General features: G+C 42.8%; 1 protein-coding gene across 3 annotated transcripts in view; it reads right to left on the bottom strand.

The window, feature by feature from the left end:
* spire1a (spire-type actin nucleation factor 1a) overlaps window positions 1–22,103 on the bottom strand; it is a 46,628-nt gene extending 24,525 nt beyond the window's left edge. Inside the window, exons 1-2 of one of the 3 annotated variants that reach the window (XM_064348118.1) lie at window positions 21,568–22,103; window positions 14,857–14,888 (exon numbers count right to left, since the gene is read on the bottom strand). In XM_064348118.1, the coding sequence (XP_064204188.1) occupies window positions 14,857–14,888; window positions 21,568–21,913 (378 nt within the window). In that variant the 5' untranslated portion in view covers window positions 21,914–22,103. The remainder of the gene's footprint in view (window positions 1–14,856; window positions 14,889–21,567) is intronic. The other 2 variants (XM_064348117.1, XM_064348120.1) reach the window with 2 other exon arrangements.
* Between the last annotated feature and the right edge of the window lie 221 nt (window positions 22,104–22,324).

The following is a 22,324-nucleotide window of genomic DNA, read 5'->3' as shown; positions in this document are numbered from 1 at the left end:
AAGGCACATCTAATGAGTGGTGTACAGTACACAGTGTGATATGTAGTACCTGTACTTGACTCAAGGTATGGTAAATAATTATCGACTTATGGCATTAAGAGAGACATTTGTGCTATTTAAAGGGAGTGTCCTGACATGACTGTGGGCCAGGGTAAGGCAGAGCAGGCTCAGGGCCCGGAGGAAAGAGAACACACGCCTACGCATCCCAGTACCTCTCGCTGCGAAACTGACAATACAGTTCACACGCAGCACTGCGGCGCTATCCCACACATCCACGCGTTCAGGGTCCATTAGCAGGAGAGCGGACGCAGCTGCTGTCAATCAACCCCAAGAGCAGCCCTGTCCAATCCCAGACCCGGGAGAGGGTTCTGGAATAATCTCGATCGCATCGCTCTGATTTATGATTTTGAGCTCCAGCAATCAAAGGCGGCAGAACGGCAGGCGAAATACAGCCAGGAAGCGGCGTCAGCACGGACTGGACCCAGCTCATCCGCTTGGACGCCCAAAAAGACGTGACCGTGTGAAAAAGCTCCGCTCTCGCAGGTGACATCATGAGACCGAACAGAGATGCGTCAAATCCCTGCCAAAGAGCTGGGGCCGGGGCCAGAGCCAGAACTAATGAACAGAGACGTGTGCACGCAACGCGCTCCCTTCTCACCGAAACCGCTCCAAACAGACTGCAGTGCGGTTGTGCAACTGCCTCCGTACAGAAAGCAGTGTTGCAGCACCTTCACTCTAATATCTGCAGTCAGCTCGAATGGTTATCCATGCAGGAAAACCATATAAAACTTGACATAGGTCCAAGAATATGAATGGCAGGATAAGTCCATTTACATTGACAGTTTACAGTTTTGAAGTCCGTTTAAATCTGCGTTCTTTGCATGAGGGAGTAGAACATATCCCGAAACTGATTTACTATAATTTAATAACTGCAAAGACCAACGCGAATCAGCTGTACTCTGCAAACTTGGATTAGGGTGTTCTGCCATGCAGTAATGCTGTTACTGTTCCCAACAGATCAGCCGGCTTCTCCAGGGCTCTTATGCCCCTATAAAGGAAAAGAAAAAAGGCCAACCTGCTGGAGAGGGCATTGAAGGAAAAAGTCACATCTGAGAAAATATTTTTCTGTGCTTCAACAATTAAAAATATATACATCATTCTTCGAGGGCCTTAATCGTTGACCATCGTTATTTAAGGAATGAGAGGCAGCCAGATGGAGACTGGTTTGGTAGCAGCTACGTTACATGGAGGATAGGCTGACCTACATAAAGAAGAAGAACTACAGTTAGTGAATAGGATACTTTATTTCCCCCACTTATTTCCTGCTTAGATCTCAAGTAGGGTTCATTTATTGCATACAACCAGCTAGCAGTCTTTTAGGCAGAAGCGAGTTGCCATTCCATAATAAAAATATAGTATCCATCAAGTTGCTATGCAAGGTAAGGGGGGAAAAAAGAAAAGTCAACAGAATTTTTAAATATAAGTGAAACTAAAAACACAGAAGGTGCTCACGCCCCACACCAGTCATGCCATGTACTGTCCCGCCCCGCTCCACCCGTCCTCTGAGTCATAGGGTGTGACCAGGCGAACGTCAGCGAGGACTCTGGGCACCGCGCGCTCCGAAACACCTCGTATGAACAACATGACATTCCTGAGGGACGGTTAAAGCCTGTGAATACCCTCAAAGTACTGAGGTGGGCCACACGTATGCTGTCAGTAGGAACAGAGTACGAAACAATCATTCCTGATGCTATTTAGAGCAAACAGTATACGCTATTCATTATTACTGCACATTAGTCATTATCAAACTGTTTATGTCTGAAAACTTGGGATTTTGCTCTTGAATCAGAACATGAATCAGTCACTTGAATCACAATTTTCAGAACATATATACTTTATTTCTGATACTTGACCTTTCCTGGTAGGACAGGCAATTGCAGTGAATTGCTCTGCAGCAGCTGCTCGACACAGCAAATATAAATACCGCATCATAAGCATCTCCACATTATGTAATATAATCCACCTCTGTGTCCCACTGCAACACTAGTCAGAGTGCCAAACTAATCCCCCTGATACATTTACTAGACTTGACAGTGTCTAGACCAATTGTCTAGACCCAGGAAACACGTAGTTTACTACTTATTACATTGCTAATTAGGAAACAGAAACAGGAAACGGAAGGCAGGAGGACCACAGTTTCTGCCGCACCAAGTTAGAGTGCACTTATATATAAACGATACATACCGATAAGTATGCAAATCCACAATACTAACTAGGGGCTGAAAAAAGCCGCATTAGCTTCAAGTAATTTTAAATTGTAACAAATTACTTATATAAGCGTACAATATCTACAGTATTGTACCTCACACAGTGTACTTCCATTTTATATAACATCACACTGTTCACCAATAATGACGTTTCAGGTTCTCTTGGACTTTTCATAAATAAAAGAAGGAAAAAAAACAGCAGCAGGAACTGAGATACCCAACTACAAAGAATCAGGCATCAAGTTGAGCAAGAACTCCTTTTCTGCATGGAACCTCACAGACAAAGACAAAATTCCACAGAACAAAGACATAGCATGCCAGCAATGAAGCACAGGGAGAGGAGCTTTTATTTCCTTCATAGGATGATTTGATAAAGTCGTTTTCTCGCCAGGACAACCAGTCAGCAGTCAGAGCCTAGTCCAGCCCCCCTCCCGCAACCCCCTTCCCCACCTCCCACCTCCCACCTCCCACCTGTGTGTACGGCCACTTGAGATTGCATATAATGTAGCTACAGCTCGGAGCACATATACCCACTCAGTGTGAGACGACCGTTGTTTCTACCACTGCCCGACTACAACTTTCCTATTGCCACTGCCCAAGTCCTCACTTTTTCTGCAACTACTGCCGCTAGTTCTGGAACAGCTGAGCTAACAGCGAGCACAACCGTTACCCCGCCGACTCAGGGAAAGCTGCCAAAAACATTACCCGTTCTCCCCCTGACCCCACAACCCCAATTACGCATCGCAGCCTCTTTTACCGGCTTGTGATGGAGTGTGATGGGCAGGAGGAGAAGATGACCTCAGTCATGCTGAAAAAGCACAAAATGGGGAGAAACAAACACAGCTCTGACCATCAATCTCTCTCTCCCAGCAGCACAAGTGCTGCTACCGCATTCTGCGCCTCTAACTCCAGCCAGTACCGACATCTGCAGTTAGCTAAATCATTCGGCCCCTTCAAAAAGGTTCTATCTAGAGGTCAGCAAATATATTGGGCCTCATTCACAAAACTTTTCTTAAATTATTCTTACTTGTTCTGAAAAATGTTCCTACGAAAAACCAATATGGGATTTATGACACGTGCAGACCTTTGTTTTTGTGTGTACCCCAGGTGTATGAGATGATGAATGCGGCCTGTTAGTAAATTTTATGCGCAGTCCTGTTCATGTGATTAGCATAAGGAAACAGCCAAGAACAAATACAGACAAGAAAAAAAGATGAATGCCGAAATGTTCTTGGAAACATTCTTACGCAGAGTTTACGATAAAATATGATCGTACATGATTCCCGAATGAGGCCCATTGCATGTGTTTAGACGTTTTTGGTGTACTAGTTTCACTGGACACAATTAGGATATATACCCTGGTGCATAAGGTGATATGCTTAGGTAGGGCATCAAAAAAGCAGGTAGAATGACTGTTCAGCCATGTATCAGGTTTTTCCCCACCCAGTGCTACTCTGACCTGCAAATTCCCATTTTATTTAGGCCTATTAGTTGTGGCGTGAATGCACATAATGATGTGATTTATTCAACCCTTTTATTTATCCCTTTAAATGCTTTCGTTTAATGTCTCCATCATTTCATATCCCCCAACTTATGTAATGTTCCATAAAGAAAAAGCACATTGTATTACATTCCTGGCCCCTGGCAAATGCTCTTATCCACAATGCCTCACAATATGAAAATCAGTGTTACAAATAGCATCACAGAGAAGGTACAGCAAATGCTTTTACAACCAGTAACTTAGAAAGTCGCTACTCAACCAACTGGCAACAGGCAAAGTCAACTTCAAAAAGTAGGATAACCACATATTATATCGGACAAAACACAATCAAACAAAGAATTCATTAACACCATGTTATATAGTGCCATTATTCTTTGGGGACCGTAAATACAGTGATCCATATCACCCAACTGTAATTCTATTACCTGTGTGTCAGTCGGTATATTCAGTAACAGTGGAGAAAACCCTTGTCTACGATGCTCCTAGTGGCCTAAATCATACGATGGACTCTTACCAACCAGTGCCATTCCATTCACATTTCTTATTTGACAATAGTCCTTTAGATACTGGTGACATCTTCCCAGAACGATTAGGTACTCGCTCCACTCTCCACATGTTTTGCAGCAGATTTTCTTGTAATTGGTTTGATTTGATTTTGGAGGCTAAAGCAAAGGAAGGACACTAACTTTTGATTTAACAAAATCTTGTATTTGAACTGTAGCACTAAATTCTCAGTTTAATTCCAAAACATTTAATTGCCAAAAGCTTGTTATCCACTCTAAAAGTTGAAAAGCTGTATGGGCATGTGTGTTGGCTAACTGCATCTACTTATATGGGTCTCAAGCTGTTATCCACCTGGAACTGAGATGAAACTCACTTATGTTTATTAAATTAGAGATGGGAACGTATGGGGATCCCTATCAAAAATAGCAAAATGGAGCATTTCATACATTTACCACTTCACTACCCTATTACATTTACCTGGCCAGCTGGAAATGTACAAAGGGAGCACTACTTGAATAGGGTCCAGCATGAAGGACACTCACCGTTGGCTAATGGGATGCCTTAGCAGATGTTTAGCAATCACACCACTGGGGGGGAAAGACCAGGAGCAGAGAGGCAGGACAAACATCAGTAATACTCTAATGCTAGCCTCTGACCTTCCATGAGAACCAAAATAACCTCCTCTCCTCAGCACAAGGCTTCTTAGGAGGCCTCTTCCTTCTCCACTCGATGAAACAGTCCCTAAAATGTATTTACCCCAGTGTTCCTAAATGTGTCCTATCCAACGCCACTCATGTAACCTTTTTCCAATGTGAACACATGTGAGGCAAAAGCAGGATACATGTTAATCTCTAGACAGCACTGAGGACCACCTAGCGCCACCTAATGAGGAACACAGAAGACCTGAGGAGTGGTTAATCTTCAAGAACTTCAGACAAGCACTGTCAGCAAACTGTTGCTATATTTCCCATCCCCATGACAATATCAATCAGAGCCCTCTTGCCCTTCCCCCCCCCCCCCCCCACTGCACCAATTAGCCTGTCACCATGGCAGCCAAGTCTGGCTCCACCCCTGCTGACACAGCTGCTCAGTCTATCATTGAAGTATAGCGGCTGCATAACCAAAGAGAACACGCTTTTATTTAGCAAACTTGGCAAATGAATGCGCAACAAAAGGTACATATGTTATGATGGAGCTGTGCACCTTGCCCGAGCGTTCGCTCGCTCTCTCTCGCCATCCTACTGTGGCACACAATCATCTCAGGCCTTGTAATTACTTTCACACAGGAAACAAATTGAATACCCGACTGCTCCCCACGGCCTATCAATAGCCACACAGCTGACTAATTGTTCAACGCAATTAAATATTTACAAGCACTTTTTTTCCCCCCATCTGCTGTCTGTCAGATCTGATGGACAAAGGACGAGAAAAACTTGTTCAAAATAACGTTCCTCCCTTTGATCATATTCTCAGCTTGGTAGCTACAGTGTACAATAGTTAGTCCAAAAGAACCACATGCTCTTCTGTTCTTTACAACTATAACAATACAAAACACAAAAAGTGTGAAACTGGGCTGCCGGGTGGCTCATCCTGCTAAGGCACTGTCCTGGAGTGTAGGCCCTATAATTAGGTATGGAATCCAGATCGTGCCGGTTCTGGCTGTGACCAGCAGCCCCACCGGGCGGCGTACAGTTTGGCCTTGCGTCATAGCAGGGAGGGAGGGATTTCAGTCTGCGGGACTTCTGCGTCTCATCGTACACCAGCGTTCACACACCTGTGATCACATGGAGACCCACAACCATCTGCTGTGCATGAGGTGTCCTCCACCAACTCAATGTCTGTGTGAGCTTACATACTGGACTGCAATCTGAGCTGCAGCAAAGAGCTTCCTCTAAACTACAATTGGGCGTTCCAAACTGGGAGAAAAAGGGTAACAAAAATTCCAATTAAGAAAATGGAGCGACTAGTCCACTAAGTAAAGACGTAGACAGAATTAGAAGCAATCTCACCTTTATATAGCCACGTTTATATAGATATAAATTTTTTATTTTATTTAATTCAATTAAATCAGGCAAATCCCAAAGAATCCTGCTTAGTTTATATTATGTATGGACGAGTAACTCTATATAAAATATTCTTCATATAAAAACTTTTCATATAAAAAATATTGATTGATATTGACCTGCTTAAATTATAAAAACATAACCTTGTTGTTGCAGGTGTGCTGTACTGGAAACGAAAGGTTATAATATGAAAAACAAAATTAATGCAAGTAAGGCATAGACTAAACATGGGTGAGATAATGTCCGTCAGTGTAGAAACCAGTCTGATTCAGCCCAGGAGCAGAGATAAAATCAGAAATCACCCCATCCATTACGGTTTGAATCTGCCCTAGTATTGATACAAAGGGATACAATTTGATGATGTGTGTATTACCATTCATCTAACAATTAACTTAAAAATGACTCAGTAGTGTGGTTACCCTCTGAGGCAGCTATAGAAACAGAACTCGTCTGAATATGAAAGGGGAGTGTATGCCACTGCACACCAGTCTACATCCAATAGACAGCCGCTCTACTGAGCCAAAGGCCTGCCAATAATCGATATCCTCAGAACAGATGCACACAGCTTTACATGGAGTGAAAGGAACTTTGGCGCTTCCTGCAGATGAAATGAGTTGTATTTATTGGAATATATTTTTGAAGGATTCAGGTCAGTGTTCAATCAACATTTGCCCGGAACAATGACTTACAAGTAAATGCAAGCTTTCCGTTTCTCCCCAATAACTCAGTTTGGCAAGGTAATGTAAGTGATTGCCAAGTCACCAAACTGTTCGTAAAAAATAATTCCTTTTAATTATTAGTCGAAGTTAAGGACAAATGTTGACTGAATCCCACCCTCTCTCTCTCGAGCAAGAACAAGATCTGGAGGTTCAGCATCTCCCACAGAGCAATTCAACACGTCACCTCAGCCAAAGAGAAATTCTTCATTTGAAGTAGCAATCGGTTTGGTCAAAACAACAGTGAGAAGGCCAGCTGTGACCACCATAACAGAGAGGCTACCTCACACTGCTCTTTAATGCTTGCTGCTCTGATTAGATAATTAGGTTAGCTGTGCACATACCCACATAAATTCCTGAGAGTTCAGACAAGAGAGTCAAATCTCTCCTAAAAGACGAGTCTCACTTGTGGATGAAAGCAGAAGAGTAACGCACATACTGTGAGAACTGCCCAGGGCCATGCAGGCTGATATTGTTTTAGTGTTTTAGGCAGTTATTGCTTGGGAAACGTGGCATGTACAAATGTGCAAACACAATTAGGCAACCACCTGACCTGGGCCTCAAGAACGAGCGACTCCAAGCCAACAAGCAGCAGCCTGCCCTCTGACAGGCAGCGGGAACCGCCCTTTAATGAACAATCTCAAAGACATCTCCAGCACCACTTCCACTGCCTGTTCAATTCACAAGACTGCGAAAATCTTATGACTGGAGATATCATTAATCAATGCAGACGTAGAAAAGGCAAGACCAAGTGCCAATTAGCATATAGATTACCTTGAAGCTGATTAAAAGCAAACCATTAATATGCCGCCAATGGCTCAAGCAAAGCAGCGCAAGTGACAAGAAATTAAACTCCGGTCTGTTCTCGTTACAGTAAACCAAGGAGAAAAATCATTATGTGCCTCATTAACAGCCTAGAAAATCCAGGATTTAGAGCACATGGGAAGCAGACAGAGTCCATATTGTGTCTATTCTACCAGGGGCTCGTTTCATGAAAAGATACTTGACCACTTTCACTCGCTGATATAAATTTTTTAACCAAACTAATTTCACCAAATTTTCTACTTCGCGTTTACTGCAAACCCACTTTCACGCTTTCAACTTCACGTGAGGAATTAGTGATCACGTTCATCCGCTTGATCCGTTTCCACATGTTCAACTGATTTCAAAATGCAGATTACCACAAGCAGAAATTTGTATATGACGTATGAAAAGCTTGATGCTGACCTCAATGAGATTTTTTTACAATTACTAATGGAACACGCAAGAACCCGTGCTGGGTATTGTTCCAGTTTTTATTGGTATTTATACGAGTCATTTGCAATTGCATGCATAGCTCCAATTATGGGAGCATACTGCCTAGTAGGTCTATACCTACATCCCTGTAAGCTTATATGACTATATAGCTTATTTATAGATCTATAGATGTTTAACAATTTTCCATGCATACTGCCTAGTAGGTCTATACCTACATCCCTGTAAGCTTATATGGCCTTATATGAGCTTATATTATATGATCTATCAAAGAATGTTTTCATAAATACGGCAGGTACTTCCCATTCACAGCCTACATGTTTTAACACGGCAAACCTATTTGGCTAAAAGATGACGCCAACAGAATTAAACAGAAGTTTTTCAAATGCAGAAGTTATGAGCTAAATTATTTAAATGAAAGAGAAAGATAAAAAATGAAAGTGTGTGACATAACGCAAGAACGTTCTGGAAAGGCCTGTTTGACCAGGAGTGATTCACATGAAATGGAGGTAATGATGATGGGTCACGCTTGAATTTCGTTCCAAAGGAATCAGGACTCAAAACGCTGATTGTTCTCCCATGGGAACAGCCACTGCTATGGGATACATACTGATATGGGAGGCCACTTCCTGGAGAAACAGAGGTGTACAGGTGCAAGGAGCTGCTGGATCGAAGCCTTGAAAACACAGATTCCATTCCTCCTCCCTCGAATGCAGCATCATTCAGCATTCACAGAGGGACAATCGCGAAGAAGCGTTGGCGGTGCCTCTGAAGAAAAAGGGCAGGTGACGAGACTAGCATTCCCCCGCATCTGCTGCCATTATATAACACTGCACCCAGAGCCAGCATCTCAAACCTCCTGCCCACCTGCACCTCCACCAGCTGGTGTGCCTGAACGCGTTAACTGCTCGGTGTCTGAGCCTGAAATGAGCTAGGCCTCGGTAGTCCACCTCAGAAGAGAGCAGCCTGGCCTGCTAAGGGGGAACACTGCGCCGGACGGGGGCCAAGAGAGGATCTGAGGGTATGCTGTGGTACAAACCTTTGATAATTTTGTCCGGGGCAGGAAACAGTTTGACAGAGGATATGCGTAATCCAACAGGCTGAATCTACAGTGCAGATGAGCCCAAGGCTCCAATCTAATCTCTGAACACGTTTTCAACATGCTCTCGAGTGGTGTTACCCATTAAGGCACGTGTGCGGAGGGCAGTCATGTGATGGCGTAGCAGCTGAATCTGGACCGTGGCAGTGCCGACTGTAGCCACATCGCCCAACAGCGCCTCCTCTGACTGACGTAGTGCATATCAAACTGTATGCATGTTCGCACATTACATTAACACATCCACCGCTCCCAAGGGAACCCACAGGAGTGGGGTGAAACAGGAGTTTGTCTACTTATTGTTATATGGTGCTAGGCAAATACATGGGGGGCACTTCAAACCGACTGAAAATAAACTAGCGTGCTAGTTCTCAACATGACATGCAGCAGCACTTCCTGAAGACAACCAGATCTCACCAGCAGCACTGCTGTACACTGTGCAAATTAACTTTCCTCATGAAACTGCTCCAAATAACTCAAATTCTCAATTTTCTTCATTATAAATTGTACTGAGAATTACATAAGTATTTTAAACATGTGATCAATAGAACATGTACCAAGAATAATTACAGAAGCTGTGGACGTAGACATGAGGTCCTGGGCCTGATAACCACAGCAGTCTCTATGATCAGCATCACCTGACTTACATCCATCTCCATCCAGAGCTAATGAAAATGGCGGCCATAAATCTGTCAGGGGCTTTCACTGCTGTCTGGACTGACATCAGTTGGACATTGGCAGCGCTTCTCAGCATCGTAAAGGGATGGGGTACCGAGGTCTTCCATGGAAACACGTCTCCATAACAACCACAATCCGCTACACTTGGCAAATAGGCTCAAAACTCCCTTCCAGAGGGGATCATCACCCTTCATGAGATCATAAGAAAACAAAGTCAATCAACCAGACAGCCCCACACGGCAGTTTCTGAAACAAAATAAGCTTTATCAGTCTCCGATACTCCTCGCTTTGGGAACATTCACAAAAGGATAGAAAATGTGATTATTGAACAAAGTTAACTTTGAGAACAACAACAGACTGTCTTGATCTTCTAAAGTGGTAGTGGGGGTTCAGCTAGTGGAGCTGAAAAAATGAACAGACAAAAAAGTTCATCTTAAGCCCCATTCTACTGAATTCTGTGGGAAGAAGTGTCATGTTGGGAACAGCAGTTGTTCAGAAATGTCCGTTATGTACTTATGTTACATAAGATAATTATGTAAAAATCATCCATTTGTTGAACTGAAAATTTATTTGAATCCTTTATTGACTATAATCATACGTTAATGGGGTACTCTCATTTTGTCGTTAAACTAAGCACTAATGATTAAACTAAGTCAATAACAAGAACAAAGTAGTGATATTTAAGGTCTCACTACAACATCTGTCCATTTCTATCCACAATATTCCTTTTCAATGACCCCGCTATCTTTGGTCATGCAGGCTGATATATTTTGGTATCCCTCTTTCTTTATATGAAATTGTCCATTGTCCCACACGTGTAGGCAGTCCACCCTCCTTTTCTTTACATTTTTTTATTTTTCCATTTTATTCAGACAGACAGGGTAACAGAGCATGAAGGGCCTTGGCAGGGGATCAAGCCCCCAATGACACGGGAGGATTCGCATATAGCTTCGCTGTGAGCCGCCCTACAGACTGCACCTACAGACACCACACCAACTTAATCAGCAGATCCAACTAGAACCAGTTCATTTCTACTTCAGTCTCTGACCAACAGGCAGCCCTCCAAATTTGCCAGTGCATCCCTCTCGCACGCATGCACACGCACATGCACACGCACGCACTAATTCAAAGAACAAACCTACGTAGGAGCCACCCCTCTATGGCGCAATCGTTCTCCCAGTTAAAACATGGAGGCAAAATGTCAACTTCATTAACTCCCACCCAAGAACGCGAACTCCACGCATCACCTGTCGAGTCCGGGTCTGACAAGAAGCGTCTGTTCTCTCATTCTACAGTATTTCTGTGGCTGCAGACGGGGGGTTCGGAGGCAACCCAAAAACTATGACTCATTCCTGCAGTTCAGAATGGCATCTTCTCACCCCAGTGCAAACCTGCAGTGGACTGAAAGTTCTCCTAAATCTTAGTATAAATAGGAGGAGCTTTAGTAAGATTTATTATTGTTGTTATTATTATTATTATTATTATTGTCAATCATAGCTCTGCAATCTGTTCTGGTCTTTCAGGTGGCAGTAGGGTTCCCGGTGCACAGTGAGGCACAGATTCGTGGAGGACCTGCAGGCACTTTTTCACACAGCTGACTACATGTGCAAGATACACAAGGGGCTCTCCAAACTCCCACGTGTACCAACCTCTCTACTGCTACCAGCACATGCAACAGTACACTAAAAATCCATGCTTTTATATAACCAAAGAGTCAGAGCTGAAACTCCAGGGGAAATGGCTCCTGTTTGTATTTTCACAGCATTCCATTTGGAGAGAAAGCCAAATGTATACACCGCACACAAACGCTTTAGAAGCAAGGCTGAGGAGGACCACATGTACAAAACTGCCAATTAAAGATTCTGAAACTGCTGTAGTAATGAAAGAATATTATAATAGAATACTAGAATCGTATTAGAATAGACTAATATTTATATTGCTGTGACTACCACAGTTGACTTAGCCTAATATACTTCTAAAAAAACAAAACTTTAAAGTACTGTAAAGCTTTTACAGACATACCCTTTCTTACCCCCCAGCCCACACATTTTAACCAACCTAGTGAAGTCTATGCAATGTTGCTATGGCAATAGCAGAAGCAGATAAATGGCAAGCGGTGCTTATATAAAACAGAATTCCCCTGACGAAAGCAAAACAAGGAATCCAGCCACACTTCTGGAAATGTCTTTCATGTCTAGGGTCTGTATTGTAACGAAGAGATTTATTCTTCTCAACCCCCCCGTTCTCTTTTATTCCAAAATTTGGAATGCCTCACTGCAACTGTCCATGGACTGCTTCTCCTCTGTCGGCTGCAGAGAGCCAAGTCTAACATACACAAACAGCACATTCTGTGCTGAAGGAACGGACAGACTGAAGTGTCAGATTAACCATAGGCGTCATTATTGTATGATGAGGGAGGGGGGTCACCCTGAAACTCCGCCTCCTTGGGTGATGCTCTGTCTGACTACGCCACAGACTGCAGTGAATGTGAAAGAATTTGTGATAGGATGGCAAGTGTATGATTGACAGGTCTCTGATTAAAATAAAAATCAGAGCCACTGTACACAACAGGATAAAATGTTACACACACTATACAAAACACACATGAATTTATAAAACATTCATGTGTGATTTCAAAAAAATCATCTCATGAAGATTTCAAAATAAATAATGCATGCTGTCATTAGAATTTGGCCTTTCAATGGCTACACCTGAAACTGTATGCGGTTGACAGGAAAACCTTTAACAGGATGTGTCATAATCCCACTTTAACTCTACGGCTGGGAATTCCTAGTTAATCCTCCACGTCCCTCAGTGATGGGGAAGGAACAGCATGTCTCATAGGGTGGATTGAGGGGGAGGGGCAATTTTGGCTGGAAGTGATGGGGCAGGATGTATTCTTCAGATTGCACCATGTCCAAAAAACTGTGCCGTCCAAATTTTTTAGCCATGCTTTTCCACCATCCCTTTTGATTATCGCCACAGTTTGGAATGACCAGCTCAGTCTCAGGAGTCACTGATGTGCCACCTCTACCCGCAGCAGGAGCACTACGGCTAGGACATACACCTTTTCCATTCATCGGTGTGGCAGCCGCTCACGCATTTGTTAAAATAATATTAAATTTTCCATTCAAAGTTAGGGAAAAACTGAACGACTTCATAAACCACACAGCTTAGAATGCTTCGGTAATGGCTAACGGTCTGGTGATCCCAGCCCAGAAACCACATTTCTACAGCAGGAGCCATACTGTGGCCAGCATACACTGCAGTAAGGGAAACTCCAAGGCAGAAGCCAACAGAATGCTCCCCGTGGGCCAGTACCCATCACACATAAACACCTCAGGCCTGATGGCTTAATCTTTTACAATGGAGTCGAGCTTTCTGTAGGCAACATGCGAGTGAAACCAAACACCTTTGAAAAAGCGTCCATTAATAAATCATTTTGATGCAGACAAGTCAATAACCGCGTGCTGGAAAAAGTCAGCCAGCATTATACACTGGAAAAAATAAAGCCCAAGGGCTCTGTATGTAGCGTCAGAGCGGATCCCGTTTAATCATGTTGGGGTGAGAGGTGCATACTTAATAGGAGCCAATCCAAATGAAGGGCAGCTGTGATGTCACAATTAAAACACAAAAACAGTTCCAGCGCTCACTGGAATATCACAGGAGCCCGATTATGGCTTGCTCTACTCTACTGCTTTCCCACACAGCACGTGACCTTCCAGGCTGTTCAGTGAGTATGCAAAGCTCCCCGGTGTCAGTGAGAGAACATTTCGGGTCTAATGGGAAAGAGTGTAGTACAGACGTGAGCGAGGGCTTCCCTTCCCATCAGTAACAGCACTTCAGGTACCCTGAATGACCTGATATTTACTGTCAGCTCTGCCGAAGGGCACTCTAAAAACTCACCCATTTTACTTATTTAGCCATGTGCTCAGACCTGTGTGTGTGTGTGTGTGTGCATGTTGACTGCTGGGTGTGTGTGTTGATACAGTATATACTTTACACCTGTGAACACAGTAGATCTGACAGGTACACACATATATTGTAAATATTTACACCCAGAACCACTGTGAACATGGTACTGTATTTATGCCTGAAGTGCTGTAAACATAACATTCATACTAGAGTAGAGACATGCCTTCTGTAATACAGCACGTTTTATTTTTTAAAGGTATCTTTTTAAAGTCTTGTCGAGTTGCATTTTTTGGCCTATCAGGCTTCAGTCAATGGATTCGTCAGAATTATGACACCTGGAAATGGCCGCCTACTGCCTCAGGCAAGTGTCCCCTCACATTAGCCACATCACCCGGTGAAGTTATGCACAACAGAAATGTGGACAAGCCCAGTCAATCACTGCCGTGTCATCTTCGACAACGCCCTCTTCAAAGCAAACCATTAAGTAGTCTTGTCCCAGGCAGAGGGGAAAAAATCAATTTTAAGCTGCCAGACTCTTCGTAACAGCAGTAATATATTTTTAAAAGTCATTTTAGTCTGCTTCTGTACAAATAGAGGACACAGAGCAAGGCTGGTTGGATTTCACTTGTTCTCCACATGACTGTCTCTTCATCGCTCCTTCACCTTCTCCTGCCGGAAAGAGAGGCTGAAGTCTCAGCTGATGAAAGGAGAGACTGCTTTCCTTGAATACGTCTGCAGCCCAATTCCCTCAGTCCTAACAGCAACGGGATCTTTACAGTACTGCACACAACCATTACAGAACCTCTGTGACTTGGTGTAAGAAAACGCTCTTTCAAATTACCCATTAAGTTAAGCCACTCACCTCTACTGGTGTGCATGACGGTCTGTATTTATCTGCAGAGACAAAAGAAAAATCAAATTAGAATATTACAACTAAAAGCACAATTAAGAGAATGCATTGGTTATATATTATAACATATAAAATATTTGTTGATAATATTGCTTTGCCATTTTGGAGAATGATGCAATTCAGAGAATGAATGGCTGGATTTATCATTACAGAAAATATAGCAGACTTTTTCCCCCTAAAAAATATGTAGGCTACATGCAGTAATGGTCAGAGACTTGCAGTTAATGTTAATACACCAAGACACACCCATTTGTGTCCATGCAGCAAAAAGTAATTTATGCATCTTCTTCTGCTGGGTTCAATAATCAAATATGCCCATTTCACCCAGTCACGTTCTTCTATATGACAAGGAACCTCTACTGAGACCCTATACACATCCGTTCTGAAAATTCCTTGAGTCTTCACAGGGGCTCATGCTTTCAAACACTTTTTGGTTCTGTTCATCCATCTTCTATTTGCAAGAAAGCCCTGAAAATGAAATGTACAGGTGCGTATGTACAGGTGTCCATCTCTTGCATCCGTCTACTTATTAAAGTATCTATTCAAGACCTGCAGAAACCCATTATGGAGATTTCAAGATCTACAGAAACCAGACATGGAGCATTCTGACATATTGATTCACTTCACCTCTGCCAGGGCTTTACGGTGCTTCCATTTTTGGAGCATTTGTTCCTGAAAATTGAAGTGTGACAACCTGAAAAATAATTTAAGAGCACATGTACTAATTGAGATGCATTGGTGCACTCCTAAACTCCTAAAAAAAACTCAGGAGTACACTCAGTGCTCCATGGAAAAAATGTTATAGATCACAGAGCCCTGATGCTACAGTCCCTCCCTCCCTCCATCTCCCACTCCTCCTCAAACAGGGCCTTTTTCACATCACACGCCACTGCATCATTTCACATGAATAAATTTAGACAGAAACCCAACAGCGAGGCCCCATCTGCATCCTGCACCCCCCAGCTGAGGACCCCTGGGCTTCACTTCAATGACTGTAACTAGACATTAAATATTAATATCAAATCTACAGAAGCAGACAGGGGTGGCTCATACAGCATTCAGGCTGCTTACATTTTGAGGCAGTGGAAGACTTCAGGGCAGGAATAACCATATACTGGCAACACATTTAGGAATAATGTAAATGTAAATGTCACCACACATGGATTAGCATCACTTTCACACCGCATTAATGATCATGCCTACACAGCTTCGGAGGGACATCGGAAGGGAGAATCAACCAAAGCGAATATAGCCACCGAAAGGCCTCCAGTTGTAAAGCCGCGTCTGAAATGCATTTCTCCGGGCCGGGGAGCTGGCACAGGAAAGAGCGTTAGCAGGGCTGGCTCTCCCGACGGCAAGTCTCCTGTTCCATCTGCACTTCAGAGCGGACGCCGTGATGGAGATGCTCAGGTCCTGGCATTCCCACATTGATCCCGCGTTTGGTGCCTACGGTTGCTATAGAAACGCTCTGCCAGCTCAGATGACATTTCGGGGCAGTAAAAAGGTCACAAGCTAGGCGGGCCCACACCAGGCTGAGTCGTTAAGCTCCTGAAAGCTTCACCCCCATCAGAAAATTGTATTAGAGCCTTCATGTCATTTCATATAAAACGTAGGCTATATCCTTTAGATTTCGAACACAGTCATAAAATTAAAAACCAATTAGGCTATATCAAGACTTATGGTACTTGGAGCATTAAATTCCTGAGTAAAATGTAGCCTACTATTTCACAAAATGACCATTTTTGCAGTGGAAAAATAATTTTCTAGCCTTGCCAACAGCAATCAACAGCAATTTTGTCAAGTGAAGCTATGAACTGAATCCATAAATGACTGTGGAAGTATCCCACACTATACACTGCACCTTACAGAAGACCCTCAGCACAATACAACATGGTCTTCAAATAACACACTTGCAGCTGCCCATTATTCTGAAACAGGAATCACAACGCACAGCACGAATTCAGGAGTTTAGATGTGTAGGATCTGATTTTTTTTTATCAAAAATAGTTATGGGAACACCTTTAACTGTGTCTTTTTATTACATATCCTGTAAAATGATAAATTATATGATAAAAGTAATTTAGAATTGAAATGCTTCTGTGAACATTCAAATACTGCAGTTCTAAATTTAGCCAATTTGCCCTAATTTAATATTTACCATCAGAAAATAAACAACATGAGAAATGTATGCCTATCTCTACAGCAGCCAATACAGTGTTCCCCTTGTTCCTGGGCAAAATGGTCCATTTGTGCCCGCTCAGTTGGGGGTCAAAGCACGGCGATGGCTAAATGGACATAAGAGTAATGGAGTGTCACATTTCAGCCTTCTTCCTGGGCCTACATACACTGCCAAAAAAAACTCTCCTCCTCCACACTTTATCATCATTTCAGTCACTTTTACTAGGCCGAGCGCCTTCTGGGCAGACAAGCCAAAATTTCATCTAAAACAATACACTGTGGATTGTGGCCTACTAATGATCTGACCTGCTAATTTTCAACAACCAAGGTAACAGCAGACATTTGAGATAAATTTTCATGGATAGGACCATTTCACAAGGCTATTTACTGAATGTGGCATTCACAGGACTATTATTAAAGTGAAAATATGTAATTATTTTAAATAGTCTGTCATGCATTACACAAAAACAACATTCATGGAGAAGACCAAGCAAGTAGCAAGTCCTCATCCTCTAACCACCTGTGCTTATTTGTGCCAGCCAAGATCATTAATTTCCCCTCTCTGCTGGTCAGAGGATAGACGTGTTTACTGACATGCCGACAACACAGCAAACAGGGTTGGAAGCCTTTCCCCCACATCTACACAATCAAACTGTAATGTTTCTCAAACAACAGAAGGTTGAATAATGATGATAATTATTGCCCCTGTCCTGTGATAAAATAAAAATAGCACAACAATTAACATCTAGAATTCCCCAAGATGCATCTAATCTATTGCAAACAAAAACATAGCAATGCAATGACAGGTTCTAAATCATTCGTTTTGCAATTCAACAACAAAATGACAAGCAAACAATGCAACAACATGTGCGAAGCTTTAACAAGGCAAGGCTTGGCAGAATTCAGCTGCAGAGACAAATTTTCAGTCGTTATGAGGTGTGCCTTATTTACAGCATTACAGACATTCCATGTAATCGCACGTCACGCTAACAAGCTATACCGAGCTCAGGCCGTGCACCTGAACCAAGAAGATGCTTTTCAGGCTTCTTCCTGTTCCTTCTTCCCCGCCAAATTATTCACTTTTTTCTCCATACTTCTGGAGGATGACTTAAGCCACAACTGTAAGAGAACCATTTTCTTCGGCTCATATCTAAATCTTTTCTGCCTAGCCTTTTTGTGCTCGTCTTGCAGACATAATGCAAAGTCATCTGTGCTTTTGTCCAAGGCTCAGAGTGGAGCTTTGTCCTTTCCGTAAACATCAGGCAAGCTTTCTTTGAAGGCTTTGTGCCGAAATCGTTCTCTCACTTCCTGCGCCCAGCCTCACCGTTTTGACTCGGGCCAAGAGTGAAATAAAGCTGTGTGGAGAATCGCCCCTCTTGCCTCAGAACGTGGGCCACATTCTTGGACTAGCACGGGGCATCACCACAGCCATGCCCGTCTGAAAAATGCCATAAGTCCAGCCCCAGTCAACAGAACTATACACTCTCACAGCACTGAGGAACAAAAGGCGATACCTCATCTACTGTGATGTCATACCCTTGGTGCCGTTCACACAGGACCAGCCAAGTTTGCACACAGTTAAACGGAGCCTTTTTAATCAGTTACGAGTCTTAATTCAAATCAACCTAAATGGTCTGGAGTGAAGCCCAGACGGGCTGATAGATTCAGAGTGGTCTTGCATTACACCATTGAATTCTTAAGTTATGGCCCATTTTGGCAAGGTTTCTTGCCCCATACAAATATGGTCAGTACAGTTAAGGTAACCAGCAGGCAGAATAGTAAAGCTTCTTCGAGTGCAAAATTATAGTGTTATTTCTTTGCCAGAATGTTTGTACAGCACCATGAAATGTTCAAACCATTATAAGCAGACATTCCAGGGTGAAATGACCATTTTAAAAAGAAATTCTGTATAAAAACATTTATGGTGACAGAGCAGAATGTATGTTCTTATTTTGATGTATAGTTACTAATAATTGGGTGAGATTTTTTCAAGTTTAAGTAGAACAGGAGCATAGTGACACATGCCTTCAGGTAGGCTATATTAAATCCAAGGTGAGAGGGACACCACAGTGAACAGGACAATTTATTACAGGAGCATTCATTTTCTGCGCCGACAGTTAGCCTACCTGCTAAATTAAGACCCTGACATTTGGCTAATCATCTTCACATCTCCTCCATTTAAATAATGAAGATGGTAACAGCTCAACTTTACCACCTAAGAAAAGTCCAAACAGGAGGACAGCACATCAGGTCGACTTGTGTGAATCATCGGTTTCTCCTGACTGTCATTTCGTAATGTGCTGTACCACACTCCCGGTTGTTTCTCTTTATACATCAGCCCTCAAAGGAGTCCTTCATCCCTCGCTGTGGGCTCATCCTCTGTGTAATGGAATCAGAAGGCTTTCAAGAGCAGGAATTTAAAGTGCACCAGCAACAGGCCTGTTCTCATCAAACTCGGGTGTTCTGTGCTGGGAGGGATGGGGCAGCTCTGGGCAGCTGATCTTACCATCCTCACTGTCTAAAGAAGGCTGCACAGTGACATTAGACTGAAGGAGAAGCTGATCCAGAGCAGCAGTCAATGCACTGGACCCCTGAACCAGACAATGGATAAGTTTTTTTGTATGAAGATCTCAAACTTTAACTTGACCACTTAAGTAAACAATTTATATAAACAAGTACTGCACTTCAAGCATGCACTTCAATAATACTGTCACAAAAACGGACAACGCCAATTATGGCACCCACTAACAAAATGTAGTCTTATTTAACAATCCACTCATTAGATCACAATTGTTTCCCATTTACACAGCACCAATGTGGCACATACGACTCATTCAGACCGCTGCTTCAGAAAGTGTCACCGTCACATCCCAAGCATCATCGCCATTCATTAACTGAAAGCTGCTTATCATGGATGGGAGACGGCTCTGCTCAGACCTACGTGACTTTTGGCGGGGGTGGGACAATATTTACACGTAAAGGGCGGATACTGTCAGATGGCCGTAGAAAGGCTAGGAACCAAACATTCTGAAAGAAATGGAGCACAGTATACACCCACAATCCACTACATCATGAATCAACAAAATCCAAAAGGATAGCCTACGTGTATTGTACAAAACATGGAAAAGCAACACTTCTGAGCGTTAATGCAGCTATTCAGTTAAAAGCACATGCCAAATCACCTTGATGTTCTTATAGGACTTAAAATCTAAATTTCAATAGCTTTGTCGGAAATTATTTTTATTCATTGTTATTTTTTGTGTGCTTCTAGGCTAATGGAGTAAATATAAAACGTGTAGTAGCCTACCAGTATTCAAGCAATCGGTAGGACAAACTGGTATTACACATTTTTATTTGTACTCCAGCCACCAAACAGTAAAAATGATAGTGTGATTTAGGTATAACAACGAATAAAAATACAGAAATAAAACCCTACTCGTCTTTCCAACTCGATTCATAGGGTAAAACAGAGCTATAGCCTATGTTTAATTACGAGTGGCCTAATCGGTAAAACAGCGAAACGTGTTTTGTTGCACTGCAAGATACCTGAAACGATCGTCAACCAAATGCTGAAACAAAACACCAAACAGTCCCAATTCAACGTAAACCCATACGTGCGGTTTTTAAATCTGACACTATAAATACACGACTGTATTTAAACAATTCTGTAGGCCACTGTCGATATAGAAGAATCCGGGTTCCTTTTGTTCAGCGCACAAGGTGTTTCTGATTGAATCAATCACATGGTTGCATTGTTTACAGTGGTAGCCCCAACACCTTTGCACCAACCATTTTAAGAACTGGCAAGCGAGCTAAAATATCACAAATAGACTAAACCATTGTGTTATTCATACAGTTTTCGGTATAATTTTTGTTTCATGATTTATATTTCGGAAAAAATGATGAATGTTTCCGTTGATATCTCGCATGCTATAGCTCAAACGGTTCGCAAAACCCCCGCATCACAGGTGTTACATAATTATTTAGGTTAATTATTTTTGACGGTTTAGCCCAGATACAGAATCCCTTGGAAGGGGCCTTAACTAGCCGTCTAACAGCTTGCTATAAATAGGTTCATGGATACATCAACAAATCCAGAACCGTTTCTACAGAAAATATGACAAATATGGCCACTAAAACGATACCGGTATCCAAATGCTTTCACGGCCGTAATTGCGTGGCAAATTCATTAACGTAAATGGGTTAACTACACTAGCCTACATTCTGTACGGTGCGATGTGCCACTGGATAGTCGCATAGGCCATATCCAGTCTATTCACCTCGTCCGCTCAAAAATGTAAGCGAGGGAGCAAAATCTCCGTGCAGTTGCTCCCAGTTTATAACAATCTCACAACACTGAAACGTACCGACAAGCCTAGCTGTCATTAAGCAACACATGTAGACGGGCTGTTTGAACTGGTTCATGATGGGTGACAGTTAACATTTTTATTTAAAGTAGGCTAATACCGAACTTCTTTAGTTTACCTGGATCACCCTGATGTTGTAACTTAACGGTTCCGTCCTTGCGAATTCGGACATCCCCTGGTCCCTCAATTTTTCCAACATAATCCACAACTGGTGCCTTGGCAGATTTGGTGCGTTTTCGCAGGTGCTCCTTCGCCAAGGTTCGGCAGCTCTGGTAACAAACTGCCCACGCCTGCTCCTCATTAATCGGCTGCCCATACAGTTTTAGAATCTCCTCCAAACACAGTTCATCCTCTCCACCACTAAAATCCATGTCTACGCCGTCGGGAGTCGGAGCATCAATGTGGTCTTGCTGAAGCACGGCGGCGATCAGCGTCCCTTCATCCGCGTCATGCCTCTCGGCCATGCTCTCATTATAACGACATGAGAGTTGCCTCTGACAAAAAGAGATTTGGGGGGGAAGCCAAGATCACTAATTTAAATCATTCAGAGTGCTGCTCCCAACACCGGCATGTAGCTACTCCAGTCAATGACGGCGTCTCCGCCTTCCAGCAGTTTCTTATGGGTTTCAGTCATATGGATTTGCATGGTCATAGAGCCAGTTGGTTGCGGCTTTGCTTTAAAGCGTCTAATTGGTCCTCTTGTTGTGTGTAATGTTGTGTTGTTTTGTTTTGTTATTTTAGGCCAACTACTTCACCTAGACCTATGTTGGAAAGAATGATTTAGTCTTGATCAGTCTATGGGATATTTTATAATATCCAACAAGCACCTCACAGGTTTTCCAACTAGATTGCTACAGACTGTATGATGAGGGATA

The sequence above is a fragment of the Anguilla rostrata genome, chromosome 8 (genome assembly GCF_018555375.3).
Source record: "Anguilla rostrata isolate EN2019 chromosome 8, ASM1855537v3, whole genome shotgun sequence".
Taxonomy (NCBI): Eukaryota; Metazoa; Chordata; class Actinopteri; order Anguilliformes; family Anguillidae; genus Anguilla; species Anguilla rostrata.
Note: the sequence above shows the minus strand (reverse complement) of the source record. Positions and strands in the feature narration are given on the sequence as shown.